At 38.3% G+C, this 19043-nt stretch overlaps 1 protein-coding gene across 1 annotated transcript; it reads left to right on the plus strand.

Moving 5' to 3' along the window:
• The first annotated feature begins 2255 nt into the window (after window positions 1–2255).
• kcnk2a (potassium channel, subfamily K, member 2a) lies at window positions 2256–9533 on the plus strand. The gene is made up of 7 exons (XM_068730729.1): window positions 2256–2368; window positions 3239–3329; window positions 3810–3927; window positions 4288–4448; window positions 6359–6545; window positions 6703–6842; window positions 9195–9533. Exons 1-7 carry the CDS (start codon window positions 2271–2273, stop codon window positions 9531–9533), a joined length of 1134 nt encoding a protein of 377 aa, XP_068586830.1. The 5' UTR covers window positions 2256–2270.
• Window positions 9534–19043: the final 9510 nt, after the last annotated feature.

The raw sequence follows: 19043 nt of genomic DNA on the forward strand, positions 1-19043 counted from the left end.
GATCTATAATACACCATTGAAAATGTATATTTTGTAAAAAATAACGTGTTGTTTTGAAGCTCATGAAAGTTGCTCAACTTGTCTTACTTCTCCACTTAGTGAGAGATGTAGGTGCGTGTGTGTGTGTGTGTGTGTGTGTGTGTGTGTGTGTGTGTGTGTGTGTGTGTGTTTATCTCTGCACAGCCACGCACTTTTGTTTTAATCCTTTTAATATTCATTAAGATCAAATATTGAAACTTTTCAGACAACCAACATTAATGGTTCTCAAAAACACCTAAACATCTGGAGTTTCAGTTGTTAAAGAAACGTATTCTATTATTCTAATATTTTAGAAATATGTTGTTAGCTCAGTATCCTTGTTGAAAACAATCAAAATAAATAAATTAACTCAGTTCTCACAAGACCACGTGTGTGTGTGTGTGTGTGTGTTTGTGTGTGTGTGTGTGTGTGTGTGTGTGTGTGTGTGTGTGTGTGTGCGCGTGTGCGTGTGTGCGTTTATGTCACTAGCACAACTTGAGTGCTTTTGACCTTTTTTCATCTACAATACAAATGGTAATTTTGGGGGGCATGTTGTAGTATATTTTAACTAAGGAAAATTCACAGATATGCATTTGTTATCCTGTCTGTTGATGAACAGTAGTTTACAGTTTTGTGAGTTTAGTAATGATGTCTAAGTGATCCTGAACAGACTCCACCCACCTTCTGACCCTCCTATATCCTCCCCTCCTCTCTGCTGCTCTTTCCTCTCTCCTCTTCCATTCATCCCCCTCTCCAGACATCTCGCAAACACACACACACACACACACACACACACACACACACACACACACACACACACACACACTCACAGATGGACACACTCACACATGGACACACATATTCATTCTCTGGAGCTGCACAATAGGCAGAGGCGGGGCCACCAGGGTGAGATTATTATTGCCTGATTAGGGAGTATAATGTTGACTGGACCATAAAGGTTCTAGCTGGTATGCACATTAAAACTCACAAATCCAAAAGCCTTTTAACCATTTATTGAGTGAGGGGGAATAGATGGAGGATGAAGGGATGTTTTTTTTCTGTGTAATACACAAACATAAAACAAGATATTGCCATGCATATCATAACTAAGAATAATAAACAAAAATAACATAAGTTAGCCTACATTATTAATGCATCCACTTTTTATAGAAGGAATCCTTTAAGCTTATTCATCAGTATCCTAATTATTACAAGCACAAGTTAATACCGTATAACAGAATACAACCATTTACTTCTGAATTTAAACAGTTTGCCTTACTTACTGGTCTTGACATAGCTCTAAAACAATATATCATGATGTCACACACACACACACATTAAATTAGGATGCATAGCATGTAAACATAACTCAAAGTTTTCACTTACTGGTATGGCAGCATGGTCGGTCCGAATCAATTAAGTACACTCAAATGTATCTCTTTCCGCTCTCTTTGACTGGAAACAAATTGAACAACAAATGTAAAACTTTGTTCTTAGTCTAATTCTCTCTGTTCATAATACCCATAGATTGGACAAACAACCTGATTAATGAAAGTTTTGTAACTAAACAGAAACCACAACACACCTCTGACACTCACCTGCTTAAAAGGAATATAAACATAAAAGTACTTCATCACAAACTACAAACACTTCACTACCCTCTTTCTCCATCCCTCTGCGTCTCACCAGACACATCAACAATCTATGTCTTCCTTATTCAGCCTTGCTTTCTTATTTTGACATCTTTCACATCCATCCACTGACATTAAAGATGCACACAACTCTCATGACCCTCTTTCTCTTCCTTCTTGCTGCATGACGCATGTTGCAGCAGGAACAGGAGAAAATACCTGAAGACTAAATGTTAGTACCTGATTCATGCTTTCAGCAGTGTTCGGATTTAAAGGGCTCGTCTGTGATTTATTTATAAGGACTTCTAAAATTAACAGCTAAAAATGTTAAGTGTCTGCTCTCGGAGTAAGAGAGCAGAGACAAGGAAACAATCTCAATGCCATTTTTTCATTTCCCCTGACAGTGGCAGCTCCAGACTTATTGGACCCTAAATCCGCCACTCATAACAGCAAGCCCCGCCTCTCCTTCTCCACAAAGCCAATCACAATGTCTCCCCGCGAGGAGAGTGAGGTGAGAGAAATAGACAGAAGTCCAGATTTGAATGTTAATGGGGGGAGGGGGCTCTTGTATATATGTGGGTTGATTGATCAGTTGAAGTGTTGTAGGTGGTTGCCACAGTGATGAAATGGAAGACGGTGACAGCCATCTTTCTTTTGGTGGTTCTGTACCTGGTGATGGGAGCAGCAGTCTTCAGATCCCTGGAGCAGCCTCACGAGAGGTAAGCTGTTTAAATATATGTCTGTCTGCCTCACAAAGCCATCCACCCATCTATTCATCCATCCATCCATTTACCAATCATATCCCTGTTATTGACATTCTGGCTACTCTAAATTTCTCACGACTCACAGGCATTTCTTCAATGACACTTTTCAATGCAATTTTGTCACAAAAAATAAAACCCCATCCAATTCTACATAGACTGAAAAACTTTGTAAGGCTCTCTGTTAAAGAACTGTGTTTGGTCAAGCTGTATCTTGAATGCAGAGGTTATGTTGTTACCAATGGTACTAATTAATCTGAGTGGATCACTATAGCAAGTGGGTTCCCCAGGGTTCAAGAATTGGGCCTCTATAGTTCAATCTCTTACTGCTCTAGCCCCAAATACTACAGGACGACAAGATTTATTATCACAGCTTCACAGACAACATCCAGATTTATGTAGCTCTTTCATCAAATGACTTTGGTGCTATAGATTCACAGCACCAGTAGGTTATTACAGCAAGTAAACAAATGGATGTGACTATGTTTCCCACAGTTTAATAAAGACATGACTGTAATACCACCGTTTACACTCCGCTACGCATCTCCAGTAGAAGTACAGAGCACATTAGTCCTGTTCTGAAATCTTTACACTGCCTTCAGTAACAGAGTTCAAAGTGCTGCCGCTAGTTTGCTTTTCACTAAATGGTTCAGAACCAGAATATGAACTAAAACAAGTCTAGAAATGTAAACACATTTTAAACAAAATCAGCATGTTTTCATTTAGGATAATTTGTTGTGAAGTCATAATTCAGTGACACAAACCATTCACAGTAAAAGTCAATCACAAACATTTGTAAGTCTCCCCATCTCTCTTCCTCTCTCCTAGTGCCCAGCATTTGGCCATCCTGTCCCAGAAGCTGGAGTTCCTGTCCAGACACTCATGTGTCAACCAGAGCCAGCTGGAAGAACTGGTTAAGGTGACATGAAAAATAATTTATGTTTTGTATGTTTTGTACACAGTTGTAATCCAGCAAAGCTGCAGTGGTTTCAGCACTATGGACAGCTCCCACATCCTCAAAGGAGCAGAAGGCAGAAATGTGGAGCCACAGAGAGTTTGTTTCTGTTTTTTAATAGTCCATTACTGTTCTGAACTATTAACCCTCGTCTGGGGCTCCCTGATTCACTTTAATGAATTATCTTTGACAGCTCAAGATTTTCACCTTTGCAAAAGTTTGAAATATTATAACTTTAAATGATTAGACAGGCAAGCTCACAAATACACAAACACACGTTCCTGCCAGCACAGCTACAAGAAAAACAAGGCTCAAAAGCACCTTCTTAAAGGTTTCATTATAATATATACAGCAGCAAGAAAGTAGCATAATTGTCTTTTAATCAGAATTTGAAAGTGTCCACTGATAACTCTTTGATAACACAAATCTCTCTCTCCCCTCCAGCAAGTTGTGTCTGCTATCCGTTCAGGGGTGAACCCTGCAGGGACACTGACCAACCACAGCAGCCTGTGGGACCTGAGCTCTGCCTTTTTCTTTGCTGGGACTGTTATCACAACCATCGGTAGGACACACAGACACACACACACACACACACACACACACACACACACACACACACACACACACACACACACACACACACACACAATAAAGTTGTTATGGTCACCTATGTAATTCGACAAAGTGGAGAGGTTTTGCTTCTTTTGCCAGTTACTTACTTACAAGTACGTGTTGGAGCGCTGCTATTGAATCAGAGAGTACAATCTAAAATAATAAAATAACCATTTTGATTTGCTTTGGTTTATCTGATCACCTGGTCACATGACATCTGGTAGTTTCATCCATTAAGACAAGTGTTTTTATTGTTATTAGGGAAGCATGCTGGGGATTTATATTCTAAGTGTTTTTCTGTCCTCTGCAGGTTTTGGGAACAGCTCTCCTCACACAGAAGGTGGAAGGATCTTCTGCATCATCTATGCCTTGCTAGGGATACCTCTGTTCGGCTTCCTTTTGGCTGGAGTAGGAGATCAGCTCGGCACCATATTCGGCAAGGGCATCACCAGAGTGGAGAAAATGTTTGTGGTGAGTTTGGAGTATTAATATTCTGTATTTCACAGTCTGAATAGGATACCCTGAATAATCATCAATGCTCTTTTGACGATTTACTCACCCACACCAGCTTTTAGATCATATTTACAACATCTGATTTAAATACCATGTTATGTATTAATCCTCAGGGTGAGATGTTTTGAATTCTATCATTATTTGATGACATTACATTGATATATATTGTGATATAGTTCATGTTCTAGATAAAAAATGAACATTGTAAATGCAGCTGAGAGCTTACAGTATGTGTGTGTTTGTATCTGTGTGTGTGTGTGTGTGTGTGTGCGTGTGTGTGTGTGTGTGTGTGTGTGTGTGTGTGCATGCGTGTGCATGTGTGTGTGAATGGTCCACTTTAGATGCAGTGCGAACAAACCCTTTGATCTGAATTTACATTTGTATTAATAATTTTTCATCTGAGTGGCATACTGAAAGGATTTCTGTGCATAACTGCACAGAACTGCAGATAATTACTAGTTTTGATTAAAAACTGGAAGTAAAGCGACATTAGATCTTTTTTTTTAAGCAGCTAAAAGAGTATATAAAGTCTCTCAAAAATGTTCAGGCCTAAAAGAGAGGCTTCAGCATTCACATGTTGTAACGAGACTGCGCATCCCAATAAGAGAAAGAAAGCTCACACAGTTTGTGTTTAGGTTTTTGAAGTTGAGGTTGTTGCACTGAATGATTTGCCTCCGAGTCTTAAGTGAATAATTTGCTTTCTAGTTTTGAATGAAATAAGCAGATGAGTGTAATTTAGAACGATCTGCTCATTCTGCTGCTCTCAAGGCACCCAAGGGACTCAGTAATGAATATTATGATTAAGTCTGAGGACAGAGGACAAAAGTTCATTGTGTAAGTGTGTGTTTCTATGTGTGTTTGCCTTATTGCTTTGTGCCCGGTTTTCGCAAGACTGCAGCATTATTCTCAGTGAATACTGTGAATGTCCTTCCTTTTCTACTGCACCCAGGGGACCAATTTATGGAATTAAGCTATTACTGCTAACAGCATCTGGCTGTTGTACCAAAACAAATTGATGCTGACGCTGGGGATCCTCTGACTATTCTTCCCTCAGTGTGACATTTGGTTTTGAGTAAAATATGCTAACAAATATTGGATGGATTGCCATGAAATTTAAAACACACTTTTAAGTCCAATATAGAATACATTGAATTGTAATAGCCTTGGTGATCTTCTGACTTTTAATTTTTAGCGCCATCAACATTATCAGGTCAAGTTTCCTATCATCTAATACTTTGGTTTGTGACCAAATACCTGCAAACTCATGACATCCCCATCATTCTCAGCTACACTTTGTGTTTAGTGCTAGTTAGCAAATGTAGCACGCTCACATGCCAACATGTTAAATTAGGAAGGTGATCAAGGTAAACTTTATATGTCTGGATTTTCAAAGTATCTACTTTTTTGTATAGCATTGCCACTGTGTGGATATTAGCATTCTGATGCTAGCATTTAGCACAAAGCACTGCTGTGTATCCTCATAGAGCTGCTAGCATGATGGAAGACTCTTTGTCCTATTAAGCGTCAAAATCAGGAAAAAAAATTTTCACTTTGTATAGCTTTTATCTAAATTTCAGTACAGCATAAATATGAATTCATTGGATCTGGTTCTATTATTATTATATGGGCTTTATTTCAATGACTGCTCACAGCCCTTCCAACAGTTCCAGTAAAGAGGCAAATAATTTAGGGTTTATAATGCAGCTTTTGTACCACTCACGTCCAAAGACCTTCAACAAACGATGAACACTGAGCACCAAAGCTTCATGTCTGTTTGCAGTGATGACAGACAGATCAGATCTCTACGGGTTGCAAAGGTACCTGTGGTTTCACATTGCTGATTTTGTCTGCCGCTCTCTTTCCTGCAGCATTGGGACATCAGTCAGACAAAGATCCGGGTTATCTCCACCCTGCTGTTTGTGCTGTTTGGCTGCCTGCTGTTTGTGGCGCTCCCAGCAGCCATCTTTAAACACATCGAGGGTTGGTCTGCGTTGGAGTCCCTCTACTTTGTGGTCATAACCCTCACTACCATAGGGTTTGGAGACTTTGTGGCAGGTACAAACACAATACTATTAAATAATATTCAATACTAACACAGACAGACACTTTAAACCTGTCTGTCTCTCTGCATAATGCCTGCACGTCTCACCAGGTGGATTCTACTGGATATGTGACAGTCATTGTCTCTGTCTGCCTCTGTCTCCATGTCTAGGTGGTTCAGAAATAGAGTACTTAGATTACTATAAACCAGTTGTATGGTTCTGGATCCTGGTGGGCCTAGCCTACTTTGCTGCCATCCTCAGCATGATAGGAGACTGGCTCAGAGTCATCTCCAAGAGGACGAAAGAAGAGGTATGGCACTGCTGGTTTCATTTACTCATTCATTCATTGACCTTTTCTCATTTCCCACCCTCTTTGTCTCTTTCAGTGCAGTGACACACAGGTTATTATTCAAGCTACTCGGTTACAGTGCCTCAACTTTTGCCCTCTGCTTAACTTCATTTCAATGATAAGACTGTTTTATAATCCAATCCACCGTCTGCCATCCAAACACATAAACGCAGTCTTATGCCATTACCTTGAGCATCTCCAGAGAAAGGGAGAGAAAGAGGTCATTTTGTAAATGTGTGACGATGTCCTTATCAGAAAATGTATTTAATCAAACTGTGTGTGCTGTAAATATAACACAGGTTATGCAAATAAATTTGGTTGTTTCCAAAAAAGGAACATCTGGGAGTTTTCAAAGGGACACTTAATTGAAAAAGATGGAGAGTTATACAGACAAGGCATTTGTTGTAATTTGATTTCAGTGGTGTTTGAGTAGTAGTGATACTGAATTTGGGTGTGAATATAGATTCGGTCAGCCAGTTCATAACTAACAAACATTTTCTCATAGAAAAGTTTCATGGACTAAGACTTATATCTTTCACAAGAACATGCTGACATGACATGGTGTTCCCATTAGTCAAACATAATCAGTTGAATGATACTGGTTTGCAACTGAAATCGTTAAGTTGTGATGTATGATGCAGTGTGTGTGTGTGTGTGTAGTAAACTTAATAGTGATAATCGTAGATATGGATCAACACCAAAACCTAACTTCTAGTGTGTTCTAGATGTGAATGTTCATAATCATTCATTAACACGGTCAAATTGGTGAGGAGGATTTCTACAAATTTGGCGAGGGAACGTTTTTCACATCAGCAACGGCACAAAATTTTGTGTAGACTGTGAACTTAGACTTGCATGGCTTAATCTTTGAGACAAGCATATGCTACTGGCAGGATCAACCAGGTAGCCAAACGACACCGGGCGGAGCGGGACGCCGACCCGTGTGTGTGTGTGTGTGTGTGTGTGTGTGTGTGTGTGAGTGAGTGTGTGTGTGTGTGTGTGTGTGTGTGTGTGTGTGTGTGTGTGTGTGTGTGTGTGTGAGTGAGTGACTAATGCTCCCATTGGGTTCTCATGCTGAAGTCCTGCTGTGATACGTGGTAATCTTACTGGCCTGTAAAAGTGTGTGTGTTATTATAATTACAATGATATAATCAGAACTAGAGGCAGTATTTGAAGTGTGAGTCCTTTGATACCCTTAGGCGACACCAGAATGTCTCTGGCCCTCTTTTAATGAGATATTAGGAAGAAACTGAAGCACATTAATGTCCCATTAAGGCTTTTTTAATATCTGGGTTAAACAAATGTTTTTTGCTTCATCTCTTCCTTTCTGTGCGTCTGTCTGCCTTTTTTTCTCTCCATTTCATTCATCAGTATTTTCTCAACCTGCCCTTTTTTGATTTTAAGAGAAGTAGATTCACATGCAGTATAAAATAAATGAATGAAAACAGAAGCAACACTGGAAAACCTGGCTGTATTGAGTAGTAATTTGCCTGTCATCATGCCATTGATTGTCATTATATTGGGGTTTTAACATTTGCAGAAAAGTACAGTACAGTCTCTGCTGTAACATTAGCCTATACTGTGTGTGTGTGTTTGTGTGTGTGAGTTATATTTTCCATCGCTGATTGGTACTGCTATCTAGTCGCAGATACATTGTTTTAATGTAATTGAGTTAACTTCCTGGTCAGTGACATTGTCGCTCCCCGTTCTTTCTCTTGCTCTGTATTTTTTCTTTTAAAGGCTGAACACAAAAGACACAAGTGTGCTATAATACTGACTGTCTCCAATTGAGTGTGTCCTGTTTATGGTATTCTAATTAAAGGACTATACCTTGGATTTATATGTTATTGTGTTAATACAAAATTAATAAAAATAAAAAAATCATACTTAGAGGACAAAAAATAAAATGAAGACAGTCAAACATGGACTTCATAAAAGACATAATGTGAAGTCTTGGATGTTGTCGTCCATGAAAAAAACAGCAAGATCATTTTCAAAGCAGTCACAGTTTGAATGAATTTTGTTAATCCACTGTTGTTAATCCCCTTTCTCATACAAAACCACCAAAAAGGTCCTTTAAAGGTTCAATTTAAATGCTCTTCTACACGTTTTCTTCTACTCTATTTTCCCCTTCTTTATTTCTCTTTATTTTATTTTATTTTATGTTATTTACATTTTATATTTTAGCCATTTAACTGACAATGTGAAAAAAAAAGCATTTTTACTGTACAGTGCATTCAACAGTTTCAAGAATCAAACCCGTGTATCCTCTGTACTGTCTACTTACTTCACTCTTTTTTTCTCTCCTTACAGGTAGGAGAGATCCGAGCTCATGCTGCAGAGTGGACGGCTAATGTCTCAGCAGAGTTCAAAGAAACACGGCGACGTGTTAGTGTTGAGGTCTACGATAAGTTCCAGCGTGCCACCTCAATTAAACGCAAACTATCCTCTGACTTGGGATTCAGCCCTGGTTCTGAGCTCACTCTGCCCAAGAGGGCCGTGTTGGTCAATTTCAACGACGAACTGGACAGGAACGGGAGGGAGGCGGGGCTGCAGGGCCTGATGACACCGCTGGCTAGAAACGGCAGTTTGTTCATGAACGGTTTTGACCCCGAGAGAGGAGAGATTTCAGTCATTGAACACCTCAAGTAGGAAGAGGACGGTCAACACCTTTCAAGATCTTTCTGAGGTCTGCCCATTTGTCATCATTGGTGGCATCCGTGCTGAGAATTAAGTGTTTTCATTCCCTAAGCAGTGATGAGAATGTGGTACATTGTGACCCCAGCAGGGACATCTTAACCCCTCTGCAGGGATGTAAGCTTTGTTCAAGAACAGTTCAATGGATCTTTAACAGCAGGTCACTTTTCACCACCCTCATCCCACCAGTGAAACGAAGAGCAAGAAGAAGAACGTACAGAACATGTGTTGATTCTGTTGAAAATTGCAGTTAGTCTGTGAACTAAATCTCACTTAAATCTTGGACTAAGGCAAACTTGGGATCAACAACTGTCTCTTCTCTGAAGGACAAATAAACATTTTCAACATACTGTAACATAGAATTACAGTATTTGGTGACGTAATATGTCCATGTGTTTGCAGCACTCTAATGTTTTAAATTGTAACAATTTAGGATACATTGTACCACACAGCTTTACAACTTATGACGTTGTTGTCTACTATCTGAATGCAGAATAATACTGACAATCACAATAAGCTGTTAATTGAAACAATACAAGACATGTTAGAGATGTTTTTTATATGGTGGGATGTGATGATATCCAAATTGTAAAAGTTACAGAACATAATGAACTACAAAGATGCGTGTGATGGGGAGAGGCAAATTTGTTTGTGCTAAATGACTGGAGAATGTAAAAATGTTGAGATGGTGGGATATGTTATTGTTTGAACTACAGATAGCTGTATTAAACTACAACGATGGAGGACTGTGACGTTAATCAAGCTACAAACTCTGATTACAGAGAATATTTAGATTGAGCTCGCATCTATCTGATTTCCCACCTGGGAAAAATGTATATCTCACAAGAGTGATATGTTTGTAGTCCTGAAAAATGTCCGTCCTGAACCAATCTGAAATATGAAACTAAAAAGCATGTGCAGTTTAAACTCTTTCTGTATGTAACTTCCACCATCTGAATTGACTAAATCAACTGAATATATATTTTTAACCTAAAGCTTCATTGCTGGTTTCACTGTGCACATTTTATAGAGTGGTATATAATCATTACCACAAACTACAAGTATAAACCATTACCTTTCACATTTGTGTTTACATTTTTAATAAATAAATAAATAAATAATTTCAAAGTATAACTTCCTTCCCACCATTTGAACATGCATTGAGTAACTAAAGAGGTATGTCTCTATCTTGCCTTTGACCTGAAGGGTGTGTAGCTTCTGATCAGAGACAATAATTTAAAGTGTTTGGCCGCTGTGTTTTCTAGTGGCAGCCATATTAGTCCTGTTGTGTGGACTGCAATAGTGTTAACTCTTAAGATCTCTCTATAATGTTCATCTCAGCTTTAAAAAAAAGTAGAGCACTGAATGTCTATATGGGGAGATTTGCCAAACCATTGCTGTGCCTTAACCTCTTTACTTTGCTAAGACAAGGCTAAGCACAACACACTGTGAGGTGGGCAAAATGTTTAACAAGTGGTCATTTACTGTTGGTGTTTCTCCAGTCCAACAAACCTAAATCAGTTGCTGACACTCATACTGTTCTACTGGCCTGGGTCCACATGTAGCCATATTTATCTAATCATTTGTGTTTCCTATAATAATATCATCCATATGGCTCAGTGGAGGAAGACTGTTGTAGGCTTGACTGCTTAATCTGTTTTAGTGACTGGATGCAGAAAATGTTCACAACTAGACCTTTTTCACAGCAGACATTTTAGTTTGTCCCAACAGGAAAAGCCCAGCTGTAATTGATAACATTGATGACTGCATTATTTTTAGGTGAGCTTGTTCCAGGTCTGCCGTATAGGTCCATAGAGAGGCAAAGTCCCTCCCCTTCAGGTGTCCCACATGGGATCTTATTTCAGAAAAAAAATTCTATACTTTAGTCAATGGTGAGAGACAAATATTTTTTTGTATCCTGTTTAAATTGTGCCATAAATGAAACAACTTCACCTCTCTATTCTTAGAAACTATAGAGCCTCTGATACATTTTGTCATTGCTATTCCAGCAAAAGTTTCAGTTTACTCTCTGCTGACCAACCTTAAGCTGCTATAATATAACACAGTGAATTCCTTCTCTGAGTGGTGCTACCAAATGTGTGGTTATGGTATACAACATTTCTTGTAAAAAACTCTTGAATTACAAAGGAATGATCTCTATTTGTCATTGTTATTGCTGTCATACCTCTGGTGTCCTTGAGAACATTGTATCTCTACTTTAATCAATTTACTGTCAACATGTTGAAGAGTAATAGTGGAAAAATCTAAACATTGTGTCTAGATTGTTGAAGGTTGATTCACAGATGTGGATTTGCACATTGACAGGTCAGGAAAGTTTAATTGTGACAGTAGAAGAATCAATTCAGTTTTAATGCCCAGCTTTCACTCACTCACAAACGCAGACACAATGAGGGGTTTCTTTCATGTGTGTACGCCTGCCGTTGAAAATGCACTTTGATTTAACAGCCTTTGAACGTAACAACATGCTATCCAGTCCATCCAATCAGAAGGCTTCGATTTAGTTGTTATGTGGCATTAACGACAACTACACGGTGAAACACACAAACTCTTTACTGTAACAATCCAAGCAAGATCATTTAACCCTTAGATTAATACCTACATAAACGAGGAATATGAAACTATTTTATATTTGACAGCTTGATTCAGTTGACAACTTAACACAATTATTAAAGGTCAGAATTTTCTGAGAGGGTTTTGAATTGATCTATTGAATGTATTGAGAAAAGTCTGTTGTTCAGCTTGTAGTTTTATACAGCACCAGTAATACACTGAGAACAGCAGGTAAAATCCTAATGAATCAGAAAACTGAAAAAAGAATCCAGTACAATTTAAATTTTTTGATCTTGCCAATCCTACTTGACTTGTATCTGTGAGAAATGTTGTTGTTGTTGTTGTTGTTTTTTTACTTCTATTGGACGTCCTATAAGGATCCCATTGGACATCCTAATTGAACTGAGAGAAGGGGAGAGGGAGCAGCAGGAAAGTCTTATAGATGTTTTGACTTTAACTAAAGCAGACCATAACAGTCTGCATGGTTCAGTACTAACTAAGTAGAAACAGTAGTGGCGTTACACTGTGTAGTAGCTGGTTGGTCTGCCTGTGCCTTCTTCTAGCAGACATACATATAGCAATGTTACCCAATCATCCTAGCCGTGCTTAACTCTAAAACATTTCATTTACTGCTAATGTGCTAGATATGTTAATGCCTTTTATGATGATGAAAACTGTATTTTTCTAAACTGTATGTTTGTACTTGTGAGTCTGGGAGAACACATTTTAATAATAATGCCTGTAGAGCTAATCTAAACACAATGTAAAAATGATTTTTGTAAGATGAATGACTTGAAAATACACCCGATTTTAATTATTTTTCTGGTTGCTGTCTTATTCCAAGCGCTCAACCTTTGCTGTTGGTTCTGTATATTCTGAAGAAGAATATGATCTTAAGAGCAGTCAATCAGTAACTTTTTCCATCCTCACAAAAAATTCCAAACAACAAAAGAAGATCGATCCTAAACTTTTCCATCTCCATTGCAAAAAATATTTATACTCATTATTTGTCGGAAATGCACTGAGCTGTGTTATCACCAGCGGCCGCTACCAACCAGGGGCCAGTTAAGAGTAGTGAGAGAGGAGTAAGCAGGCAGGCAATAACAGTATAAAACATGCAATGAAAGGGGTTTTGAAAAAGTCTGAGTCACCACAACCACAAGAGGTCCTTGAACATGTAGCCATAATTGGGCACCCAAAACACGATGCAGTTTGCTGCAGCAGAATGGGAGATTAGCCATGGACAGACACAGAGATGCACACTCACTCACGGACGCACGCACACTTACCCACGAGTGATCGCATGATCTTCCTGGTGGAGATAATAATTTCAGTAACACCAGGTATACCGACACACCCTGGAGTTCCCTTCTACATCATTGCAGCAAAGTGAGTAGTTTAACCACTGGATGTTTAAAAAAAGAGACTGACACACCACATAGAGACAATTACAATACTTTAAAACCTATTAGATCCAGAGTTATAACTCAGTCAAATCTGAACACACAGACATAATTATATATTTTTTAATTCATTGTGACTTGGAATGACATTATCGCCGATGTCCATCGCAAACAAACATCGATAAATCAGTTTCAAAATCGTTTTAAAAATTTCTCCTCATAACTTACAAACTTGCCTGAAAATCATCAAGTTTTTTCCAGCATCAAAGTAATCTAGTGATGTAGATTTGACTGAAGTAGTTAAGCTAAGTTTTTGAGTGTTAAATTCTTAACAAATAATAATTTCAACTTTATATGTTCCTTATTTAGTCATGAATATGTAAAATTATAGAGAAGTATTCGACAACATTGTATCCAGTTTTAGAGGGCCTTAAAGTTTCTCCCAGACTTGCAATGACCAACTCATTCCCACCACTGCTGACATAACTGTGCTTTATTAAATATTAATATAATAATCAGTATCTTCTCTTCTCTCACACAATTCACAGCCAGTGAACCACTGAGTAATTATTATAGTTTAAACTTCCTGGATGATAGAGTGGTCTGATGAGTGTGACTGGCCAGTGGTAGCAGGTCTTATGATGCATGAGATAAAGTTATCAAAGCAGGAAGTACACACCAGAATCAACAGCACACAGTCAGACAGATACAGTACAATGACTCATTTCACCATGATATTGTCTCCATAGTAAGAGCCCATCTAGCCAGCCAAGCTACTCCCGTAAAACTGTAAATCCTAAATTAAAAGTTGTTTTTACACTAATTTGTACGGAATAAAATAAGGAGATATAACATGTTAGTGAGCTCTAGGGTTGCTGTTTATTTTGTTTAACTTCGGACAGAGCCAGGCTAGCTGTTTCCATCTGCTCCCAGTCTTTATGCTAAGCTAACTAGCTGCTGGTTGTAGCTTCATACTTAAGAGGTGCATGGTATTCTCATCTAACTCTCTGCAAGAAAGAAAATAGAATATTTTGAAGACTGCATTAAAACATGTCTGGGGGGTAGTAGTAAAAAGTAAAGTAAAAAGCAGTAGCTTGTTGCAGTGAGACAGAAATAAATTAAAAATTCAAGAAAGGCACATGCCTCGAAATACATGTAGTCTAAATAAATGCTCGACCCTTTGCATTTTCTCTATTTAAAATAAGATAACTTAGAACTTTATTAATTCCAAAGGAAATGTTTGCTAGTGATTGATCAAACAGTACAACAACAAAAACAATAGAGTGTATATATATATAAACAATAGAGTAATACATATTATTTGTATAAGAAGTAATACTCACACCAGTACAAATGGCAACAAGAGTACAATACATTTAGTAAAATAAGTTAACTAAAATAGAAAATCCAAATTACAACAACATATGAATAAAAAGAAGTGTGTGAGAAGTAATATTAAGACCATTGCCCAATAGAAATGTAATATTGTGCATGATATTGAGAGTAGTATTGGCAATGATATTGGAAGTACATCTTTTTTATACAGAGTCTAGTGTAATATTATGATATATATATATATATATTTATGCCACTAAACAGCACATTGCCTATCCTCTGGTCTTATGTGAGGACTTTTGTGTGCATCATTAAAAAAATAGCATGGTCAGTTTTCAGTATACTACACAATTTCTCTCTAAAACTTTGAAAACTGTTCGCAGTGAGGTCATTGGGCAGTGGAACAACCTCACCTACCCCTCGTCCATTCAGCCACCTCAAGATTTTGGATTTAACAGTTTCTGAAATTCCCATGACACCCATTATTTTTGCCCATCTATGAAAATATTTTAAAAAAAATGTACTTCACCCACAATTTATTGGGCATATGCCACATGCAAGTGTAGCAGTTAACATTCTTAAGTTCTTCTGCTATTATAAGAGCTAATAAATGGTATAATGTTTCATCTTGTACAGTGTATCTCTTAGTATATACGTACCCTCTTCAGGTCCACTGAAGGTTTTTCTAATTGTCTGATATTGTATCTATAGTTTTGGCCAGTAAATGTTTCTACAACTTCAAATTTACAGAAAGCTCACAAGCAGAGAGGACTGGTATTTATCTTCTTTGCCTTTTTGCCACAGCTCTATAATTGTATCACAAGTCTTTCAAAATAATTTCCCTGGAGGAGGTTAATGTTTGAAAACATTTTAACCACAGAAGTCAGATGAACTGAAGCGTCTAGAGGCATTTATGTTGTTCTAACCATCTTTGCTATGTTAAAAATAGCTCGTTTTCTGTGTGAACATTTAACATTATATTTTAAACCAAGAGGAGGCGGTGAGTTCAGAGAGGAAATCCTGTGAGGGTTATATGTGCTGTAGCTTCAGTGTTAAGGGTTGTCCTTTATTTCCTATGCATTTGTAAGAATTCTTCTTCAATCTAGTAATTTATTAATTATTTTTCAATCTGAGATCATTCATTATCTTCTCTTCGTCTCTCCACTGGTTTCCAGCCTAGAAACTCTATTCTCACAAACGATTCAGACACGTTAACAGTCTTCCTTTCCCACAACCTCAACAGGACGTGTGCTTCATTTAACCTGCCGCAGATGCAAGGTGTTGGTGCGGATGTAAGCATTTCTTTTTAGCTTTTCTTGGGTTTGCATGTGATGAATTGGGGTGCTTTAGAGCGGAACTGCACCAATTTTCTATTTACTAGACACAAAGAGTACTACTCAGCTTGTCATGTGATGTTTTGTGTGACTGGAGGAGCTTGTCAAGTCTGAGAAAATGACAGAGTGACTTGACATGAGGTACCTCAGTTACAGCTTGGAGATTATGCACTTTTAAGGGAAAGCCTGCATTATCAATCGGTTGCATTAAATTGAAATTAAAATTATTACAGATTATCAAAGAAATTTAACTTTTTTTATAATTTATGGCATGGTAACTATGTTATACTGCACAAAAGACATTTTTTTGTTATCTCTGCTTTTAGCCATGATTGTGCTGTTTCCATAAAAGTACAGTACTTCTATATTGCGTGAAAATCAAGGCCACAAAGAGTAAAATGTGTCAGGAGCCAAAAATGCCCCAAAACTACTTGGGGTTCAGATGGTTAATACATATTTTACTAATGCTTTATAGATCAGTTAAAAGCCTTTGATAATAACTTATCATTGCTGGTCAAACAGTCATTGATATTCATTTATCTACAAAGCCTAAGTTAATAATGTATTAACTATTGATAAAGCTAAAGATAACTGCTTATAAGCCCTTCATAACAGGTTACTTGATAGTGCTACCCATGTGGTACGTTGCTACGTCCATATTTATGCCTCACTTCCACTTAAAAAGCCACCTGTGGGTTATATTTTAACATTGCAGATTACATGACTTAGTTTTTTTTTAAGTAATTGAAATGCACTACCATTAGTTCATCTCTTCGTTTTGTCTCTTCCTCTCTGTCCTGTTCATACAAACTGGTCTACACTTCCTGTCAGTGACTCCCTCTGGCCCTGAGAACTGCTGCTTACACAGTGTTGCCTGGTGAAGAATGGGACAAATCATGCATACAGCAGGGGGATCGACGGTCAGTCAGTCTGTCAGTTTTAAAGACAGACACACACACACACATGCATACACAAACACACACTCTCCAGTCTGAGTGCCAGTGATAACACAGCTCAGCGGACCCATCTCCTCATTTCCCGTGTCCTCGTCCAGAGTTGGTTCTGGCACTGCAGCTTCCGCTAACAGCTCCAGCCAGAGACATCAGAGCAGGACAGTGTCCGCTCTGAGGTGTGTGACTGTGTCGTCTCCTCTCTGTTCCCATAACCCAGCATGCCTGCCGCCCCCTCACCCACTGCCAGGCTTGTAAAGAGACGGGAATGCATGAGAGTGAATTAACAAACCAGGTGTGTGTAAAAACCTCAGCGATGCTCCAAGAAGACACTGATAAATGTCTCTCATGTCCCATCTTAGCGTGTCCTTACATGCTCGCACAAGAACAAGAGGTCAAAAGGTCCGCACTCATCAATACCTCAAATGCTAACATCTATGCACCAGAGATCAATTGTATTGATTCAAAGCTCAGTGTTCCTTAGACACAACGTTAGGGTTCACCCAAAGAAATCAATAATTTCCGGCGTTTCACATTAGCCACAGCTCCAATGAGTTTGTATAGTCACAGTCAGCATGAAGGGCACTTAAGGTAATAAGTGTGGCATACTGATGTGCTACAAGCTGCTTTCAATCAAAAGGTGAACGTCTAAAATAAGAGCGTAAATCGCTTTCTGTGCTGTAGAAACATGATCTTTAAAAATGTCATCATGAAGTATAAATGTAGATGTTACATTCCCCACTGGATGGACATCCTGTGCAGTGAGTAAACACATGGGTCTGCTAGAAATGGGAGTTATGACAGGATTGTATTTAGTTCTGATTTCAGCTATGTGTTACTGGTTTTCTGTTAAGTTGTTTCAAATGTAACAGCTGTATTTAAACTGCGTCTCTAACAGAGTATGGTGGGACTTAATCTTAGTGCTGTAGTTGTTCCTGAGGCCAGCTCGATCACTTTAATACCACAGACAAACAGAATCACTGTACGACTACTTCACTCCATCATGAGGCTATTAGTTTACTTCCCAATAATTACACAATGCACCTCCTTGTGTCCTTTCTGATCAAATTCTGTCAATTTGATGTCTGCATGAGGAACTGCTTTGTTAAAAAAGGCTGAGAGCCACTGATGCATCCTCATCAGCAACGCCATTGCCAACCAGATGTTAAGGTGGACTGGAAGGAGATCACTGTGGCCCAATGTCCCACAGGACATGAAAAAAATGGAAGATTATATATGTTGACTCTAAAGTTCAAAATAAAGTTCCGATCAATTATACTATACATTTATTAGTTCACAGCAAAACGCTTCTCAGTGTAAGTTTTTATTATTTAGGTGAACAGTTTCAATAACGTACTTTCTTTTACACGTCATCCTCATCTATTGGACATGTACGGCCACTTTATTGTTATGCAGCATGAATAAAATGTACTTTCTAAACTTTCTCAATGAAAGTCAAATGGGCATTCAGATTACCATCTGTGGAGCCCACAGGTTTCTGGGAAGGTAAAGGCATTTCAAAGTCAATTTGGCATTCTGAAAAATAACCAAAACTTCTTTAATGAATTTAACAGTTGCTTATGCAGAATTTATGCTTTTCACTTTTAATTCAGTTTACGATTTCTTTCTTTTCTTACTCATTTCTAGTGTCTATTTTGTGTGCCACACTCAGTCATCATTCTGCAGTGCACACGTCAAACATCTTTACTCCATTTGGCTCAGGTTCTCCACCTTGTGGTAGCAGAGTTTACCGTGTACTAGTATTGCAGCTACATACATACTGGTGTGTGCTTACTCAACCATACTTCCTGTAATTTCCTATATCTTGAGATATAGACTCCCATGTGTATGCAACAAAGAGACCACACAAGC

This window comes from Cebidichthys violaceus, unplaced genomic scaffold, assembly GCF_023349555.1.
Source record: "Cebidichthys violaceus isolate CVI_PGR_0920_01 unplaced genomic scaffold, fCebVio1.0.p SCAF_5, whole genome shotgun sequence".
NCBI classification, from domain to species: domain Eukaryota; kingdom Metazoa; phylum Chordata; class Actinopteri; order Perciformes; family Stichaeidae; genus Cebidichthys; species Cebidichthys violaceus.